General features: G+C 44.8%; 1 protein-coding gene across 2 annotated transcripts in view; it reads right to left on the reverse strand.

The window, feature by feature from the left end:
- Positions 1-2,112: 2,112 nt before the first annotated feature.
- PI4KA (phosphatidylinositol 4-kinase alpha) overlaps positions 2,113-19,147 on the reverse strand; it is a 293,423-nt gene continuing 276,388 nt past the window's right edge. For both annotated transcript variants that reach the window (XM_082244087.1, XM_082244086.1), the window contains 6 exons: positions 16,417-16,542; positions 8,451-8,571; positions 4,520-4,679; positions 3,816-3,905; positions 3,648-3,731; positions 2,113-2,818 (listed from right to left, as the gene is read on the reverse strand). In XM_082244087.1, coding sequence (XP_082100213.1) covers positions 2,767-2,818; positions 3,648-3,731; positions 3,816-3,905; positions 4,520-4,679; positions 8,451-8,571; positions 16,417-16,542 — 633 coding nt within the window. In that variant the 3' untranslated portion in view covers positions 2,113-2,766. The remainder of the gene's footprint in view (positions 2,819-3,647; positions 3,732-3,815; positions 3,906-4,519; positions 4,680-8,450; positions 8,572-16,416; positions 16,543-19,147) is intronic.

The raw sequence follows: 19,147 nt of genomic DNA on the forward strand, positions 1-19,147 counted from the left end.
TGAGGGTAGACCTTCATGCTGAAGGGGTCTTGTCTGCGGGTCTGGAGAGGCTAGCTCTAGGCTTTCCAAACCAAGGTTGCTTGGAACCTTCCGGGGGAAGATTTGAACTATTTCCCTTCTCCTCAGCCCATAGAAAGTTGTTTCTTGCTTCTGGGACAGAGAATGAGGGCTCCTTCCCTTTCCTAGGTTGTGGCAGGAAGGTACTCTTCATCCCCCCCCCCCCCCGAGATACCCTTAATGATGTCATCCAGGGTAGCCCCAAACAGGCAATCACCTTGAAAGGGCAGATCAATGAAAGTTTTCATAGAGGCTTGGTCTGCGGACCAATTATTAAGGCACAGCACACGCCTAATCACCACCACTGAAACAAAAATTTTGGACAGCACAGGAGCTGTATCCAAAGCTGCATCACAAATAAACTGCAGCCCATGGACCAACTGGCCCGCTAAATCAACATATGCAGCAGGAACCTGCTCATTCCCCAGACCCTGGCGCAAAAGCTTGGCCCATTCAGTTAGGGTCTGAGACACCAAGGCTGGGGCAAAGACTGGCCGCAATGCCGAACCAGCCATAGTAAACAGACTTATGCGTACCAGACAACACAGCCACGTCCGTGGCTACATCAGCCGCATACTCCATTTTTAAAGTCCCAGGATGCCCCCAAAGCTCAGGGTACCTATCAGTAGAGAGAGAGAACAGGGACTCCCATGGACTCACCCTACTGACCGGAGGAGTGCGCAAAAATTTGGAACCAGCAGCACCATAGACACCATCCCCTTTCGTATGTCCTGGGCACAGGAAAAGGGAAAGGAGGAGGAAGAGGAAGAGCTTCGGCATCCATACGAGGCTTCGGTCGTCTCCAGCGTCTCCCGGAAAAAGGGAAAAAGGGAGTGGGAGAAGCCCAGCTCAATGAGGGATTGGGGGGAAATCCTAATTTCAGGATGGGGGAGAGAACCTGCAGGCAGGTTCAACCGTCCCTGGAGGTTACCCACGTCCACCCCAAAAAAACACAAAAAGGGGGGACTGTACTTACCCTTCCATGGTGCAGGTAACGCTCCAGACAGAACTCATCGCCACCGAAGAAGAGGAGCTGTCGGCCAAGGGACTGCTGCGACCCATGCCCGTCGTATGCGCCTGTCTGTGAGGCTATGTCGTGGCTGACCCAGCACGTAGCTGCGGTCTGCATGCATTTGTTGGCTGGGCTGGGGGGACCACTGGATCTAGATTATCCAGCCAGTCGCCCAGCCCGTGGCAGTTGATTGTAGACCTCCCAAGATAAAAAAATTAAAAAAAAGATGCAAGGAAGGAGAAAAAAATGCTAGGACCAGAGATCCCAGCAGGGAGCCTAGGTCCTTACTCCTGACTAGACAGAATAAATCTGATTACCTAGAGCAGAGGGAGGGGCTATATACCAGCTGAGGACAGCCCATGGGCATAGACAGGTGTTTTTTGTTCTGCCTAGTCCTATTCCTGGAGGAGGCAATATAATCCAGTATTTATGATTTATGGAGTGCTGTGTCCGTTGATGAATGAAAGAGAAATAACATTTTTGGCATCCAGCTTTTTTTTCCCCTTCTTCTCCGCTCACCCACTAATGATGTTTACACCTCATCTGTACTGTGCTGTCTTACATTCATATGTTAGAACCCTTCCAAGATCTTTTAAGAGAGGAGAAGTTTTTTTTCTCCCAACAGATAAGTGTAATAGTCCTCATCCCCCAGGTATTGGTGATGTAGCCTTCCCAGGAGGCATCTGTGAGGACCTGGCTATAGGCTTTTAAGAAATGAGTGTTAGATGACTTTACAAAAAGGGGGGGGTCCAGTTTAACACTTTTCTAATAATTATTTTATCAAACTGTATTTACTCAGTGCGACTTATGTTGAGAATTCTAACTTTGTCTGTCTTCATTTCAGGCTACAAAGCAACAAAATGTGATTATTTTAAAGGGGGTGATTGTTTTCTCTACCTACTGTATATGCTTGTATTTCCCTTTCATCTGCCTGATAATGTAAATAAACAAAAAAAGAAAATGCTAAATATTCATATATTAAATATTTTGTAATTACATTTAAAAAAAGTCAGAAAGCCCCATTCCATGAAGACAAAGGACACTAATATGTAACAGTTTAATTACAGTTTACAGATTAAATACACATTTGCAAGTTTTTACACACACAAGAGGAAATAAACTTTCTTCATCTATCCTGTGTGAAGTGGGTTCCTCATGTTTGGAGGCGCAGTGCAATACAGTGCAGGAAGAACCGTTGGCGTGCTCTCACTGATTATTCATGCTACTTTACGCCAACAGAAGCACACAGTAGGTGCTCAAGTCCTGAGTGAGAATGTCCTTGTGACCAATCAAAGTGCTGCTAAACTGGCAAATTTGTTTTCATAGGGAAGGATGATAATAGTGGTGTTTTACAGCATAAATAAAATATTGTTTCTCCACAAGGCCACTTTTACAAAATAACATGCTGTTACAAGAACCCAGCAATAAGATATATTGCACTTCAGTCTGTAATGCAGAACTACAGCTAATAGTCAATTGTATATTGCATGGAAGGAATAAGAAGAAACAGTGCAAGAAATAGAACACTTGTTGCCACTAGTCCAGCATTCTGCCACTGTCACCTCTAAAGTCTCGCTGTCCCTACACTTCACACTATCCAATGATACCAAGATTTTCTGGATTAAGGGTGTGACTAGAGACACTGGAGACTACAGTTCACTACGAAAACGGCAAAGATGCACTAGATCAAAAGGATCTCAGTATGGGATGTCATTCTGGTAGTACTGGATCATATCATATGTTTTGCTCCTGTAAGATTAAAAAAACAAAAACAAAGATACTGTAACATGGAAAAAAAAAAACAATAAGCAGAATGTCAAGATTATATAAGCAGTGATTTTAACCTTTCACATTTTTCTCATAGATGATATCAGGAAAATACATATTTTAATCATGCTCAGAAACAAGAGGTAGAGATTTTACACTAACCTGTATTGAAATTTGAGTTTAAGCCAGCCATAGACAGTTCGAGCCATGAATGGCCAAGGCTGAATGTAGCCAAATTGATCAATCAATCAACTTTGTACGCCAGCCTGCCGGATTTCACATGCAACTATTGCTAGTGGATGTTATAGCTGCTAGCAATAATCAATGTGTTCGCCCGGCAGGGACGGCTTACCCCGCCAGGAGAACACAAAGGCTCCGAAGGAGGGATCCCCCTGTCAACACTATCCTGCAAATGAAAGAAAACAGCTCCGTCTTCTGGTCGGTGTTAGTAAACTGACCACCTAACCAAGGACCAGGTACTGAAAGTACCTCACAATGAGGTTCATAGAGCCTTGCAATCCACCTATGCACCAAATCATCATTGCTATATGGCTTTTTTAATACAGAGATCACAAGTGAGAAAGGGGTTGAGCTTTTTATCAAGATAAGCAAAACTGAATACATGTCATATCTGAGCTAAGCCATCATAACTTTTACTGGGGACATCACAAAATAAAGAATTAGACTACTATGGCCACATTATAATGCATGTGTTATTTGCCATAATTGTTATTTCCAGCTCTTTTTTTTAGCCTCCAGTATTATAGCTTAGTAAATTAAGCCTCTTCAGGGATGGAAAAAAAATTCAAACCTGTTGCTTAGGAAGCAGTTCTGAATAATCTTCAGGATGAAATTTGCTGCTTCTCTCTCTGTCATGTTGGGACTGAACCTGTGCCTGTATTTGAAACACATAGGGAGACGTGACCAAAGGTCTGAGACCATTTGTTAACTAAAACTTAGCATGTATCCAGAAACTCACTTAAGCAACTTAATGGTCTGTCCACGAAAGCATGGTAGTCCAGTATCCAACATGAGGGTGACCAATGATACTACCGCATCCATATATGGCCTGCAATTCAAAGTGTATTAATTAGTAATTCTAAATCATCTTTTAGAATTCCAAAGTTTTAACAACTATAGCTAAATAAAAGGAGAGTACAAAATGGCATCTTTCTGTACTACTGGATAAACGAATAAATATAACTTTGTTGCAGCCTTTGGGAAGTATAAGTGAAGTAGCTAACTGGGAACTTACTGGCAGCACATCAAGTTAATGCACTGAGGTGTGCACAGCCTCACTTACAATAAGGATTTTGTTTTTGGTGACAAAAACCTTAGAAGTACTAAAATATTTAACAACTGCAAGCATTAAAATGAAAATATTCAGGGATATGTTATAGAGAGCTGTCTGGGCACAAAAACATAGGTAATTGGAGTAGAGAATTTGCAGTATCCAGAATATCCCTGCTTTGTTATATGATGGAAAAGACGGACATACATATCTGATCAAGGTAATGTCGTTTTTTTTTTTTTTTTTTTTTTTTATGAGACATACAAAAGCTTTCCTGCTTTTTTTCCTATATTTTAAATGTGGTTCACTGTCCAGGTGCAACTAGTATTTTATAACCAGAAAAATTATTTGGATTGAAAGGTACTAAGAAGAAAAACAAAAATAGCCCTCACCGCACGGCCAGGTACCCACGCACACACATCTCCATGAACCACTTGAAAGGTGTCGCTTCCATTTTGCCTCCCATGATCATCACCATCTCATCAGTCAACTTTATATCAGGTTCCCATCCTAGGTTGCCTCCTGGAGAGCTTTCAAACATAAATCCAAAATCTGCAGGTAGAAAGAAGTAGCAGCTCAACAGCAGGTGGCATGTGGAGGACCTGTTCATACTTGTACATTTTAAACTTCATATAGTCTCAGTGCAGTTCTAGGATGCATCTATTATGGTACATCTGTGAGCACTTTTCACATGCACTGAAATGTGTTTTACCTGCATTTTAAGTGCATATGGGAAATTTTGACTTACATGTAAGTTCCTTCGTTTGGAATATGGTATACAGGACTCGCATTTACAGGCCATGGGTTATATGCAGGCACTGGCAAAAATCTATGCAAGGGGCTGCCCTATTGCAGGCTCATAGCAACCTACGACTCCTTGGGACTCCAGTTTTTATTTAAGCAATAAGGAGTCACCACAGAAGATGAAGGAGAAGAGCCTGTGTCCTGTACTCCAAGATAAGGAATTTACAGGTAAATCTAAATTCTCATTATCTTAAAGCAGATCTTGACCCTTAAATAAATTATCCCTTCTCTCTACCCCTCCACCAGTCCTCTGCACAAATAGTGCTCTTTTTATTCCTTCTTTAACTTTTAGACTAATCACATGCTCTATATTCCCTGGGCCTCCTGAAATAAGCACGTCACATGTCCCAGGGGGCAAAGACTTTAATTCAGTAAAGAAGGAGGGGCAAGACTAGTAGCACGTCACCGAGAGGTGCACTGGCTGAACCTGGAACAGCTGGCAGCCTTGCGATCATGTCACACCAAAACATGGCAGTATGAGACAGAGCGCTGCCAGATGAGAAGGGGGTCTTAGCTGGACAATGCTGGATCCACTGGGTGGGCAAGTATCTGAAATGTGCAGAACTCACACCCAAGTAAGTAGGGATTTTAAAAAAAATATGAGGAGGGGGCAGGGAGGGTAAAAATCCACTATAATCGTAGAGAACAGAACACAGGACTTGGATACACAGACCATGGGAAGCACCCAAGGAATTAGCTGAGGGATGGTCAATAACATTGTAAATTGAACTGTCAATAAGCAAAAAAAAAAAAAAAAGGGTTGAGAACCCTAAAACCACTTGGGTACCAGCTTGAAGCACCTGAAGCTTGCATCAGCTGAGGCCTGAACATCCACCTTGTATAACCTGGAGAATATGTGTACAGAGGACCAGGTATTGGCCTTGCAAATCTGGGATATAGATGCTAGATGCTGGAAAGTCCAAGGGACACCTGATCTGATAGAATGAACTCTAATAGGGATAGGGCGAACTTTTTTCCTTAAGGGTGTGGCCCCTGAAAGGAACTTGTCTGATCCATCCTACCATGGTGGAGCAGTAGATAGAATGTCCTCTACAAGGGCCTGCATGTAAGACCACAAGAAATTCAGTTTTGCCTTTAGAAGCCATGGCTGTCAGGCAGACCTTGACAACGTCTAAGAAGTCTAGGGAAATTTCTTTTGTGTGTTTTGGAGCAGGACAGAGGGGGGAAGGAAGGATAATATCCTCACTGAGGAGGACCAAAGAAACCACCTTGAGTAGAAAAGGTCTTGATCTAAAGACCACCTTGTCCCTGTGCAAAATAAAAGGCTCTTTACAAGACAGAGCTACCAGCATTGAAATAGGCCTAAAAGATGTAATAGTCACCAGGAAGGAAACCTTACAGTGGAGGTCTTCCGAAGGGATTTCTCCAATTGGCTCAAAGACACATCCATGTGTAAGCAGCCTTATAGGGACTCAGAACCGTAAGGGTTCATTTACTTTTGCAGTTTGGGGGGGTGGTAAAAGCCCATAGTATAGATGTGTTTTTATCACCTTTGCCCCAACCGCACCCCCTTTAGTTGCAGTGGCCAGGGGTGTACACATGTTGCAGCCGCAGTTAAATGCACTGTCATAGTTGGTGGGTGTAGCGCCTGCCAAGCATGACCCATTTATGTGAATGAGGCCACTCTGCAAGTGCCCTGCAACCTTGTGCAGTACAGCAAACAAGGGGTTAGCGCAGGCAGCACTGTATTGCTTTCTCACCACCTATTTTAACCCCTTGGACCCTGCAGAAGCATGCATTTGCACGGCACTTGCAGAGTGGTTATATTTGCTTAGGGTCCTGATTGGCACACGGTAGCACCCACCAAAAGCAACGGGGGCTTAATTCTTGCTACAGCATGTGTACACCTTTGGCTACTGCCTCAGCAGCTAAAGGAGGTAGGGAAAACCCCAACTTTATGTACAGTAGTATGGCAATTAGAGGTTTTGGGGGGAATGGGGGGGGGGGGGGGGGAGTTACAGGAATCAATTTCTTCTGGGTATACTGAGAAACCGCCCCTAAAACCAGTAGGGAAATATGGGCTGAGGTAATGTTGCAGTGGGGCCGGTCTGTCCTCTGTGCTTCTTTGAGAAGACATATTACACCGCATAGCAAAAAAAAAAAAAAAACAACTAAGACCACTGTGAGGCAAGGCGTCACATACTCACAACCCCATGCAGCTGGTACTAATGAGGGCTGCAGCCAGCCGGAGGCAACAAAGTCACCATAGTTGGGCAGTGGGATGAGACTATAGGCCAGATAATCCCTGTGATGCTTAAGTATCATGAGCAGCAGGATGGATTTGTTTGCCAGTGTCCCGACCTCCTGTAGGTCGCTATATAACCCAACTTTTTAAGAATTTGTGTGTCCCTGAATGGATAATACGGGAAACCGGGTTTATGCAAAGTAACCCTGACAGCGTAAAAGACAGGAAGGACACATTTTCTAGATCTTTACAAGTGCCTGCATTTGCTCACGCACAATTAATCATGCCTACATATTTAAAGTGTCATTAAAGGAGAAGTACAGCCAAAGCTCGTTTGGCTGTACTTCTCCTGTGGATCACATGTATGCAGTTCGTTCTATACTCCTGTAACACACTGTCAGCTGAGGTCACACAGCCGTTCCAGGCTGGGGATAGATCCTTACAACATGGTCGGGATCCACCCACAACCCTGGACCGGCACCCGGCTCAGCCTCTCAGTGAGTCACAGAAAGACTGAGCCAGCCTCTCCCACCACAGCCCAGCACCCCAGTGGGAGGGGGGGCAGAGCAGAGAGTCGGTGACTGACAGTCACCAGCTCTCTGCTCACGGAGCTCTGACAACCTAGCAATCAGCGGTCTTTGATCACTCGGTTCTCAGTCTTATGGTGTGAATACACGATTAGAATATCGCCCGATCATTCGACCACCGACTTTTGAAAAAGTATTGTGGTCGAAAACGTTGCCAACATACACGGTCCGAATATCGCCCAACCGTTGCCCGCCGACCATCGAAACAGTGTTCCTCGGTCCTCATGTGTGATGAGGTTATACAGATTTAAACTGAACGACCTCAACACCAACATATAGAATATTGTTCATTCGCAAACGAGACGACAGAATTTTTCGGGTTTTTCAAACGGTATTTTTCGTTCACAATATCAATATCGCTCATTGATGGCTGGGCATTAACGAGTAGAATATCGGCCGATCGCTCGCTGAACGGAAATTTTCGGCTGATTTTCTTATCGTGTATTCCAGCCATTAGAGCCGGCAGGGGACAGATGCAGCATCGGACTGATGCTGCACCCAGCTAGGTAAGTATGATTCTTGAAAAAAAAATGCAGAACTTCTCTTTTAACACAAAAGAAACTATTTTTTTTTATATCTGTTTAGCCACTGATAACTTCTCACAGTGAATAATCGCGAATAATTATAATTCTAATCACAAAAAAGTCAGTGCAGCTTGACCATGAGGAAAAACACACAGATGAATGAGGGAAATACAAATCTGACAAGAAAACCAGAAGAACCTACCAATATGGATGATGTGACCCAATTTATCCAGCATGATATTGCCATTGTGTCTGTCTTTAATTTGCAGTAGGAAGAGCAGTAGGCTATAGGCTGCCATGCTCCTGATGAAATTATACCGAGCCTGTAAAAAAATAGAACAAGGAATAAATCTACATTACAAATTAGCTACATTTGCAGTATGGAAACAACAGGACCCAGAAAAAGCAAATTCATTTGGGAAGAACATGAAAATCACATACAGGTGGGTTTCTAGTGGATTCTTAACCCAGGACATTAGTGCTGTACCAGTGATCCTAGCCACTGCCTCAAATTCTCGTATACATAATCCCCAATAGATATAAAAAAATAAGACAGGGATTTCAGTTAGCTACTTTAATTTCTAATTATTTATTTTCCATAAGCTTACAAATAGGGGATGCCTAGAACATTCCCCTTACTTGGACTACAAGTTGTATGCAGTTTACCTGTGATCTGTTACTGTAGCTTCTGCCTACTGACTTGACTATGTTTACAATAGGTATTTCATTGGTCAGCTGATAACTAGAGTGAGCACGATCAGCCACATATCAATAACAATTTAAAAGCACAGTTCAACATGTCTGTAAAGGAGTAAAATACGTATAATACTTAAATCATGAGAAGTTAAATGGCGACCTGTGCATTTAGATGAAATATGTACGCATATACAGTGCCTTGAAAAAGTATTCATACCCCTTGAAACTTTCTACATTTTGTCATATTACAACCAAAAACATAAATGTGTTTCAATGGGATTTTATGTGATAGACCAACATAAAGTGACACATAATTGTAAAGTGGAAAGAAAATGATAAATGGTTTTAAACATTTTTTTTACAAATAAATATCTGAAAGGCATAGCATTCAATTGGATTCAGCCCCTTAAGGGCTCTTTCACACAGGCGGACCAGACGGACAGTGCGAAAGGGGCCTTAAACTGATACTCCTAAATAAAAAAATCTAGTGGAACCAATTGCCTTCAGAAGTCACCTAGTAAATAGGGCCCACCTGTGTGTAATTTAATCTCAGTATAAATACAGCTGTTTTGTTTGTTAGAGAACCTTAGTGAACAAACAGCATCAATTAGGGCCAAGGAACACACCAGACAGGTCAGGGATAAAGTTGTGGAGAAGTTTAAAGCAGGGTTACGTTATAAAAAAATATCCCAAACTTTGAATATCTAATGGAGCACTGTTCAATCTATCAACCGAAAATGGAAAGAGTATGACACAACTGTAAACTTACCAAGACATGGCCGTCCCCCTAAACTGACAGGCAAGGAGAGCATTAATCAGAGAAGCAGCCAGGAGGCCCATGGTAACTCTTGAGGAGCTGCAGAGATCCACAGCTCAGGTGGGAGAATCTGTCCACAGGACAACTATTAGTCTTGCACTCCACAATTCTGTCCTTTATGGAAGAGTGGCAAGAAGAAAGCCATTGTTGAAAGAAAGCCATAAGAAGTCCTATTTGCAGTTTGCGAGAAGCCATGTGAGTGACACAGCAAATGTGTGGAAGAAGGTGCTCTGGTCAGATGAGACCAAAATTTTACTTTTTGGACTAAAACCCTATGTGTGGTGGAAAAATTGGATTTTTGACTTACCGTAAAATCCATTTCTCTGATGTTCATTGACGGACACAGCGAGTGAGATTCATAACCATTGGGTTATAGTGCCCCCTACTGGAGAAGGACACTAGGCAGAAAAATAATTCTGGCTACACCCATGGGCAGTCCCAAAGGGTATACACCCTCTCTCTGCTATAGCCACTCAGTTTTTTTAAAGCAGTGTCAGGAGAATTAGAACTCCACAGAGGGGTGGGTGCTGTGTCCGTCAATGAACGGGGTGGGTGCTGTGTCCACCAATGAACATCAGAGAAATGGATTTTACCATAAGTCAAAAATCCCATTTTCTCTTTCGTTCATTGACAGACACAGTTCCTGATATTCATAACAACTGGGATGCCCCAAAGCAGTGTTAAACATGAGGGGTGGGAACAATAAAAAAATTACAAAGACTAAAATTAGCCAACCAGGCAACAGGAGCTCAACCAAACAACTGGAGCCCACCTGAAAAAAACACACCCTCAAAGTGAATCAGGTACTCTTAAACCACAGCCTGCAAAACCTTACGGCCAAAAGAAGCATCCGCAGATGCAAACACATCCATTTTATAAAACTTTGTAAAAGTGTGCACCGACGACCAGGTGGCTGCCTTGCAAGCCCGCGTCACTGACGCCTAATGACGGAAAGCCCAGAAGGCACTAAGCGCCCTAGTAGAGTGCGCCTTGACAGTGAAAGGAAGAACCAGACCCCTGATGGAATAGGCCTGAACCACTGTCTGACTGATTCATCTGGAAATGGTTGCAGAGGAAGTGGACAACTCTTTGCCAGGTCCATCCGTGAGCATAAATAGAGAGTATGACTTCCTGAAAGACTCCGTAGCTGCCAGGTACACCCTAACTGCCCAGACCAGATCCAAGGCATGCAAGGCAATTTTCTTCGGATGATTAGGCCTTGGACACAGGGAAGGCAACACAATGTCTTCATTCAAAAGTAAATCAGATACAAACTTTAGAAGGAACGACGGACAGGGGCGTAGAACCACCTTATCCCTGTGAATCACCAGGTAAGGTGAACGACAGGATAACACCACCAGTTCGGACACCCTGCACGCAGAGGTGATAGCCACTAAAAAGGCAAACTTCAGGGACAGCGTAAGCAGGGGAATGTCCCAAATATTTTCAAAGGGAGGCTTCTGTAGAGCTGAAAGCACCAAATTAAGATCCTAAGGCGGCAACAGAGCCTGTACTGGAAGAACCAAATGTCGGACACCCTGAAGAAAGGTACGCAACAGGGAGTGTGCGGCCAAAGGTCATTGGAAGAAGACTGCCAAAGCCGATACCTGGCCCTTAATGGTACTCAAGGCCAATTTATGTTCAACCCCCCATTGAAGGAAGGTTAAGATCTGAGCCACCGAGAAGGAGCGAGGATGAACCCCAAGAGACTCACACCACGCAATGTACGTCTTACATGTACGATGGTAGATCTTCCTAGAAGTAGATTTCCTAGCTTTTAACAGTGTAGGAATCGCCAACTCAAATAAACCCCTATCCTTCAGCACCTGAACTTTAACAGTCAAGCCGTCAAAGCCAGCGACTGTAAAGCAGGATGAAAGATTGGTCCTTGTGAGAGCAGATCCTCCCTGAGAGGAAACTGCCAAGGAACGTCGTCAACCAACCGCACCAGATCGACGTACCAGGCCTGGCGAGGCCAGTTCAGAGCCACTTAGTTGACCGGAAAGCCTTCTACCTCAATCATGCATAAAAGTCTGGGCAGAAGCTTGAGAGGAGGGAGGGCGTAAAATCAGACGATACTGACCCCTCGGGGCCACCAACGCATCTGTAGCATCTGCCAGAGGATCCCTTGACTGAGCCAGAAACCTCTGCACCTTTCGGTTGACCTGAGACGCCAACAGATCTACCTCAGAAGTGCCCCACTGGAGACACAACTGATGAAACACCTCTGGATGAAGGGACCACTCTCCGTGGTCCAACACCTGCCGACTGAGGTAATCTGCCTACCAATTTTCCACCCCAGGAATGTATACGGCGGAGAGGGCTGGAACTAACCATTCTGCCCACCCTAAGAATGCCAGCTACCTCCAGAGCTGCCAGGACACTTCTTGTGCCCCCTTGGTGATTGACATAAGCCACGGCCGTGGCATTGTACGATTGAATGTGCACTGGACAACCCTAAAGATGATCCATCCAATGATCCAGACAGTTCCAAGACATTGATCGGTAGTCTGGACCCCAGTCGGACAGGCTGGCATCCATGGTGACAACTGCTCAATACCAGGGGAGGAAGGATTTTCCCCATCGGAGAACGAAGCCACCATATCAGGGACTCCTTCGTGCCCCAACTTAGCTGGATCTGAATGTCCAGAGCCTGTGGAGTTTTGTCCCATTTGGTCAGAATTTCCCTTTGCAGGGACCTCGTATGGAACTGTGCAAACAAAAGCGCCTCAAAAGGTAGACAACATCAGGCCCAGCAGCCGTGTGCATGTCCGGAGGGATGACCATTTGTTGGACAGCAAGAGGCGAATTGCAGCCTGCAATTTCTGGAGTTTGTCCAGAAGAAGGAGCACTCTGGCTAAGGCCAAGTCCAGAGTCAGGCCCAGATAGTCCAGCTTTGTGGACGGAACCAGAGCAGACTTCTGAAAAATCAGAATCCAGCCGAGCTTCCCCAGAGTTCGTATTGTGATCTCCAGGTTGTCCTATAGAGCAGATGGAGACTCCGCTCGCAGAAGGAGATCTTCCATGAAGCCCCGTACCCCAATCCCTTATTAGCATAGCAAAGTTAGCACCGGGGCTAACACTTTTCTGAAGACCCGAGGAGTAGATGCAAGACCAAAAGGTAACGCCACAAACTGATAATGCTCCTCTCCCACAGCAAAGCAGAGAAAACGCTGGTGACTGGTAAATATTGAAATGTTAAGGTAGGCATCCTTGAGATCTATAGAGGTGAGGAAATCCCCCTGATGCAGGGATGCCGGCACCGTGCGAATGGACTCCATTCTAAATTTCTATACCCGCATAAAGCAGTTTAGCGCCTTGAGGTCCAGGATTGGATGCACTTTCCCTTCCTTCCTGGGAACTGTAAACAGATTTGAGTAAAAACCCTGAAAACATTCAAAGGTCAGAACCAGGACATAAACTGGATGCACTTTCCCTTCCTTCCTGGGAATCAGGACATAAATTGGACGCACTTTCCCTTCCTTCCTGGGAACTGTAAACAGGTTTAAGTAAAAACCCTGAAAACATTCCAAGGTCGGAACCAGGACAATCACCCCTTGAAGGAACAGGTCTTGTACTGCCCCAAACAGGCCCTGTAAGCGGTCTGGGGACAGGCGCATGTTGGAAAGAAAAAACCTTGCCGGGGGGGGGGGGCGCAAGAGCGAAACTCGATCTCGTAGCTCGACCGATGACTTCATTGACCCACTTGTCTTGCACTCGGGAAGTCCAAGGGTCCAGGAACCAACAAAGAAGTCCCCCCCACCCCCAATACAGGTGAGGGCGCACCTTCATGAAGAAGGAGCCTTGTCCACGGGTCTGGAGAAGCACAATCTTGGCTTGCCAGACCAGGTTCGTTGGAATCCTCCAGAAGAGGCCCTGAAAGACTCTGAGCCCTTGTCAGTCGACCCTGAGGGATGAAAAAACTTCTTATGAGCTGAGAAGGAAGACCGACATCTACGACGAGGTTCCCTGCCCTTAGTAGCCTGCAGAAGGAAAGTACTCTTCCCCCCTGTGAGACCTTTAATGAGGTCATCCAGGGTAGCTCCAAACAGGCGATCTCCTTAAAAAGGAAGATCAGTCAGGATCAAAGTCTGATCCGCAGACCAGCACTTGATCTAAAAGACACGCCGAGAACCATTGCCAAAATAGAGAGGCGAGCAAGAGCATAAAGGGGAGCCGCATCCAAAGAGGCATCACAGATAAACTGCAGCCCCTGGAACAGCTGGTCTGCCAGCTCAGCAAAGGCAGGGGGGACAGTTCCCCCTCCAGGTCATGGTGTAGGAGCTTAGCCCACTCGGTCAGAGTTTGCGACACTAGGACAATGGTGAATACCGGCCTCATTGCTGAACCAGCCAGAGTGTACATAGTGCGAGCCACAGCCTCCACCTTCTGGTAAGCCAGATCCCTAAAGGCCGGGGACTCTTCAACCCAGAATCATGGTTGCCTTGTTTAATCTGGGGGCGCTTTTTGCTAGCCCACCGCCCGGACTCCAGTCAGTGCATGGATGGATGGATGTTTGGGACCCAGAAAGGCCCCGCAGCCTCAGAGAGGGGATCAGGTGGGGAAATGTGCTCCAAAGACTCCATGAGTCACCAGGGATCCAACAAAAAGTGTAAAAGCTGCTAAGGGACAACCCCCACCGCGCTGGCAGCACCACTCAGTCGCCAGGCACAAAGCACCAAGCGATCCTCAGCAGAGAGGGAGAGGAACCCACCAGACTCACCACCCACAAAAACAGGCACCTGCAGCAACCAGGAGAATCTGCAATACACATGCGGCGATCAGGAAGTAAAATAATCCAGGAGTCAGCACCAGGGGATGAGGAGGGGCTCCCACCACTGAAATTGCCACCCACAGGGCTCCACTGTCATGGCCGCCGCTATTTTCAATGGCAAACCACAACAAAATGGCCACCGGAATACACAAACATGGCAACGGTGTATAGAAACACACAGGCTATAACAAAATGGTGGCCCCATGCAGCACCACAAGACTTACAGGGGGCCAGGAGGGAGACCAGGCCTCAATGACAGATCCAGGCAGGACGGGGGGCCCTGGCACGAGTCCCCACCAGGTACAACCCCCCACCAGTACAGTCGATCACCCGGTCGTCGGCAGTGCCCCCCGGCCCCCATCGCCGGTTAGAGCCCTGCCCCCATCCCAGGAAAGTTGCCAGACCAGCCAAACAGCCCCAGCGTGGAGGGGGGGGGAAGACAGGATGAGGGACTTGGCAAGGAGGGGGTGCCTGCGGGAAGGAGGGGAACCCGGGGGTCCGACCGTCCCAAGGAGGGGCCCACGTCCACCCCAAAACCCTCCAGGGGGTGAGGGGGGACAGCTACTCACCATACCAGGAACCAGACGGGCATCGATCCAGACAGAACCTCCTCTCCATCGAAATGGGGGGTAGTTGGCCAGGAGGAACGCTTAGACTTCGGCCGAGACCCGGTCATATATGGCCTTGTGAGGCGTTTAACTCGCAGGCCAGGCCCGGTAAAGTAGGGCTATGTCACGGCCAACCTAGCGCCACTGATCTAGATTATCCAGCCCGTCGCCTAGTCAGGCAGTTGATTGTAGAACTCACAGGAAAAAATCCAGGAGAAAAACATTTTCTATCCAAAAAATTTGCCAGGACCAGAGATTCCAGCAAGGAAATAGGTCCTTACTTCTGACTAGGCAGAAAAGAACTGAGTGGCAATAGCAGAGAGGAGTATACCCCCTGTGACTGCCAATGGGTGTAGCCAGAATTATTTTTCTGCTTAGTGTCCTACTCCATGTTATGAATATCAGGAGCTGTGTCTGTCAATGAACGAAAGAGAAACTAACACTGCACATCACCACCGTGAAACATGGTGGTGGTAGCATCAGGTTGCGGGGATGCTTTTCTTCAGCAGGGACAGGGAGGCTGGTCAGAGTTGATGGGAAGATGGATGAAGCCAAATACAGGGCAATCTTAGAAGTAAACCTGCAAGAGTCTCCAAAAGATTTGAGACTGGAACGGAGGTTCACCATCCAGCAAGACAATGACCATAAATATACTGCTAGAGCTACAATGGAAAGTTTTGATCAAGGCAAATTCATGTTTTAGAATGGCCCAGTCAAAGACCAGATGTAAGTCCAAGTGCAAATCTGTGGCAAGACTTGAAAATTGCTGTTCACAGATGCTCTCCGTACAATCTGACAAAGCTTGACAGACAGAGAAGAATGGGCAAAAATGTCACTCTCTAGATGTGTAAAGCTGGTAGAGACATCCCCAAAAAGACTTGCAGCTGTAATTGCAGTGAAAGGTGGTTCTACAAAGTATTGACAAAGCATTGATGAACACAAATGCAAGCCACACTTTTCATATATAGATTTGTAAAAAATGTTGAAAACCATTTATCATTTTCTTTCCACTTTACAATTATGTGCCACTTTGTTTTGGTCTATCACATAAAATCTTAATAAAATACATTTACATTTTTGGTTGTAACATGCCAACATGTGGAACATTTCAAGGGGTATGAATACTTTTTCAAGGCATTGTACAAATTTAAAGCACATAGCCCTTGTGACATTTAAAACAAAGGAAAACATAGAAGATATAAAAATGAATGTATTGGAAACTTTAATGCACCACTCAGCAGAGTACCATAGCAAAATGATGTAGAAACAGTACCTTCTGAAATGCTAGGGTAGACTCATCCCCATACTGGCGAGTGAAGTAATCATACATGCCAAAATCTGTCTGACGGCCCAGCTGATCCCTTGAGGTGCAGTCTGGAATGCACTCAATAACCCCGCACTGCAATACAACAAAAAGGGGTGAGACTCTTATATCTGCACTACTGCAGTGCATGTTTTCCAACCACCTAGATGTCCCACAACAATAGAACATTGTAGTTTGAATGGATAGATTGAATTTTTTTGGTAAATGTACATGCTGTCGTTTCTGGAGAAAACAAACAATGCACACCAACATCAAAATCTCATGCTATGATCTGGGCAAGCTGTACCCTAATTTTGTAGGATTAACCTTTTAAACTTGGTTTTTGCATTATGTTTATAATGATCTAACCCTTGATTACCTTTAAGGGTGCATTTATCTTTTCATATCTGTAGGATATTGTTTGTATCCTAAGACTTCTCTTCAAACTTTGAATAAAAATCTATTGGAAAAAAAAAAAAAAATTCTCATTCTAACTTTAGTGGGAGACCAGGATTACTGAGCAACCTGGACAGTTTTCAATCGCTGGGGGGCTAATTTAATTCAAACTGTAAAGGAAATTTCTTCAAGAAAACGTCAGGACCTTTAATCTAAGACTGAAAAGTTTTGTCAAATAAATAATGGTGATTCGGATGGAATTCTGTATTTTAGAATGTTCAAAATTGCCCAAAATAATTCTGTACACTAGAATTAACTGTGGAGATGTAAAAATTTACTGAAATACTTTGATTGCTGTTATTAAAAATAAAAAAGAACACAAAAAATCTGTTTTGTTTCGTCTCATGTACAGTGCATCCCGAAAGTATTCACAGCGATTCACTTTTTCCACATTTTGTTATGTTACAGCCTTATTCCAAAATGGATTAAATTTATTATTTTCCTCAAAATTCTACAAACAATACCCCATAATGACAAGGTGACAGAAGTTTGTTTGAAATCTTTGCAAATTTAAAAAAAAAAAATCACATGTACAGAAGTATTCACAGCCCAGCTCAGGTGCATCCTGTTTCCACTAATAATCCTTGAGATGTTTCTACAACTTGATTGGAGTCCACCTGTGGTAAATCCAGTTGGTTGGACATGATTTGAAAAGGTACACACCTGTCTGTATAAGGTCCCACAGTTAACAGTGCATGTCAGAGCACAAATCAAGCCATGAAGCCTAAGGAATTGTCTGCAGAACTCAGAGACAGGATTGTATTGAGGCACAAATCTGGGGAAAGGTACAGAAAGATTTCTGCAGTATTGAAGGTCCCAATTAGCACAGTGACCTCCATCATCCATAAATGGGAGAAGTTTGGAACCATCAGGACTCTTCCTAGAACGGGCCACCCGGCCAAACTGAGCGATTGGGAGAGAAGGACCTTAGTCAGGGAGGTGACCAAGAACGCGATGGTCACTCTGACAGAGATCCAGCATTTCTCTGTGTAGAGAGGAGAAACTTCCAGAAGAACAACCTTCTCTGCAACACTCCACCGATCAGGCCTGTATGGTAGAGTGGCCAGATGGAAGCCACTCCTCAGTAAAAGGTACATGACAGCCCGACTGGAGTTTGCTAAAAGGCACCCGAAGGACTCTCAGACCATGAGAAAAAATTCTCTAGTCTGATGAAACAAAGATTGAACTCTCTGGCCTGAATAGCAAGCGTCATCTCTGGAGGAAACCAGGCACCACTCATCATCTGGCCAATACTATCCCTACAGTAAAGCCTGGTGATGGCAGCATTATGCTGTGGGGATATTTTTTTTGCGTCAGGAACTGGGAGACTAGTCAGGATAGAGGGAAAGATGAATGCAGCAATGTACAGAGACACCCTTGATGAAAACTTGCTCCGGAGCGCTATGGACTTCAGACTGGGGCGAAGGTTCATCTTCCAACAGGACAACGACCCTAAGCACACAACCAAGATAACAATGGAGTTGCTATGGGACAACTCTGTGAATGTCCTTCAGTGGCCCAGACAGAATCCACACTTGAACCCGATTGAACATCTCTGGAGATATTTGAAAATGGCTGTGCACCGACGCTCCCCATCAAACCTGATGGAGTTAGAGTGGTCCTGCAAAGAAGGATGGGAAAAGCTGCCCAAATATAAGTGCGTCAAGCTTGAAGCTTCATATTCAAAAAGACTTGATGCTGTAATTAGTGCCAAAGGTGCTTCAACAAAGTATTGAACAAAGGCTGTGAATACTTATGAACATGGGATTTTTTTCGTTTTTTATTTTTAATAAATTTGCAAAGATTCCAAACAAACTTTTCACGTTGTCATTATGGGGTATTGTTTGTAGAATTTTGAGGAAAATAATGAATTTAATAAATTTTGGAATAAGGCTGTAACATAACAAAATATGGAAAAAGTGAAGCAATGTGAATACTTTCCGGATGCACTGTGGATCAAAACTGAAGGAGCTGTGAAGAGATGAACTTGATGCACCACTATAAAAATCAAAAAAACAAAAACCTTTTCCTCAAACCGGGTTTGATAAAACACGCTGGGCGGAGCTTATGCCGATATATAATTTTTGATTTGTAGAACGCACGCTCGCGCCCAGAGGAAGAAGGCGGGGTGGTTTTTTCCTACTATAGTAAAGCTGATCATTCTGGGTGCCTGGTGGGCATAGAAAATGTGAGTGGAATATTGTTTTATGATCTTAAAGAGGAGTTCCAGTCACTTGTGGTAAAA

Source organism: Pelophylax lessonae (assembly GCF_965119305.1).
Source record: "Pelophylax lessonae genome assembly, chromosome: 1".
Lineage (NCBI taxonomy): Eukaryota > Metazoa > Chordata > Amphibia > Anura > Ranidae > Pelophylax > Pelophylax lessonae.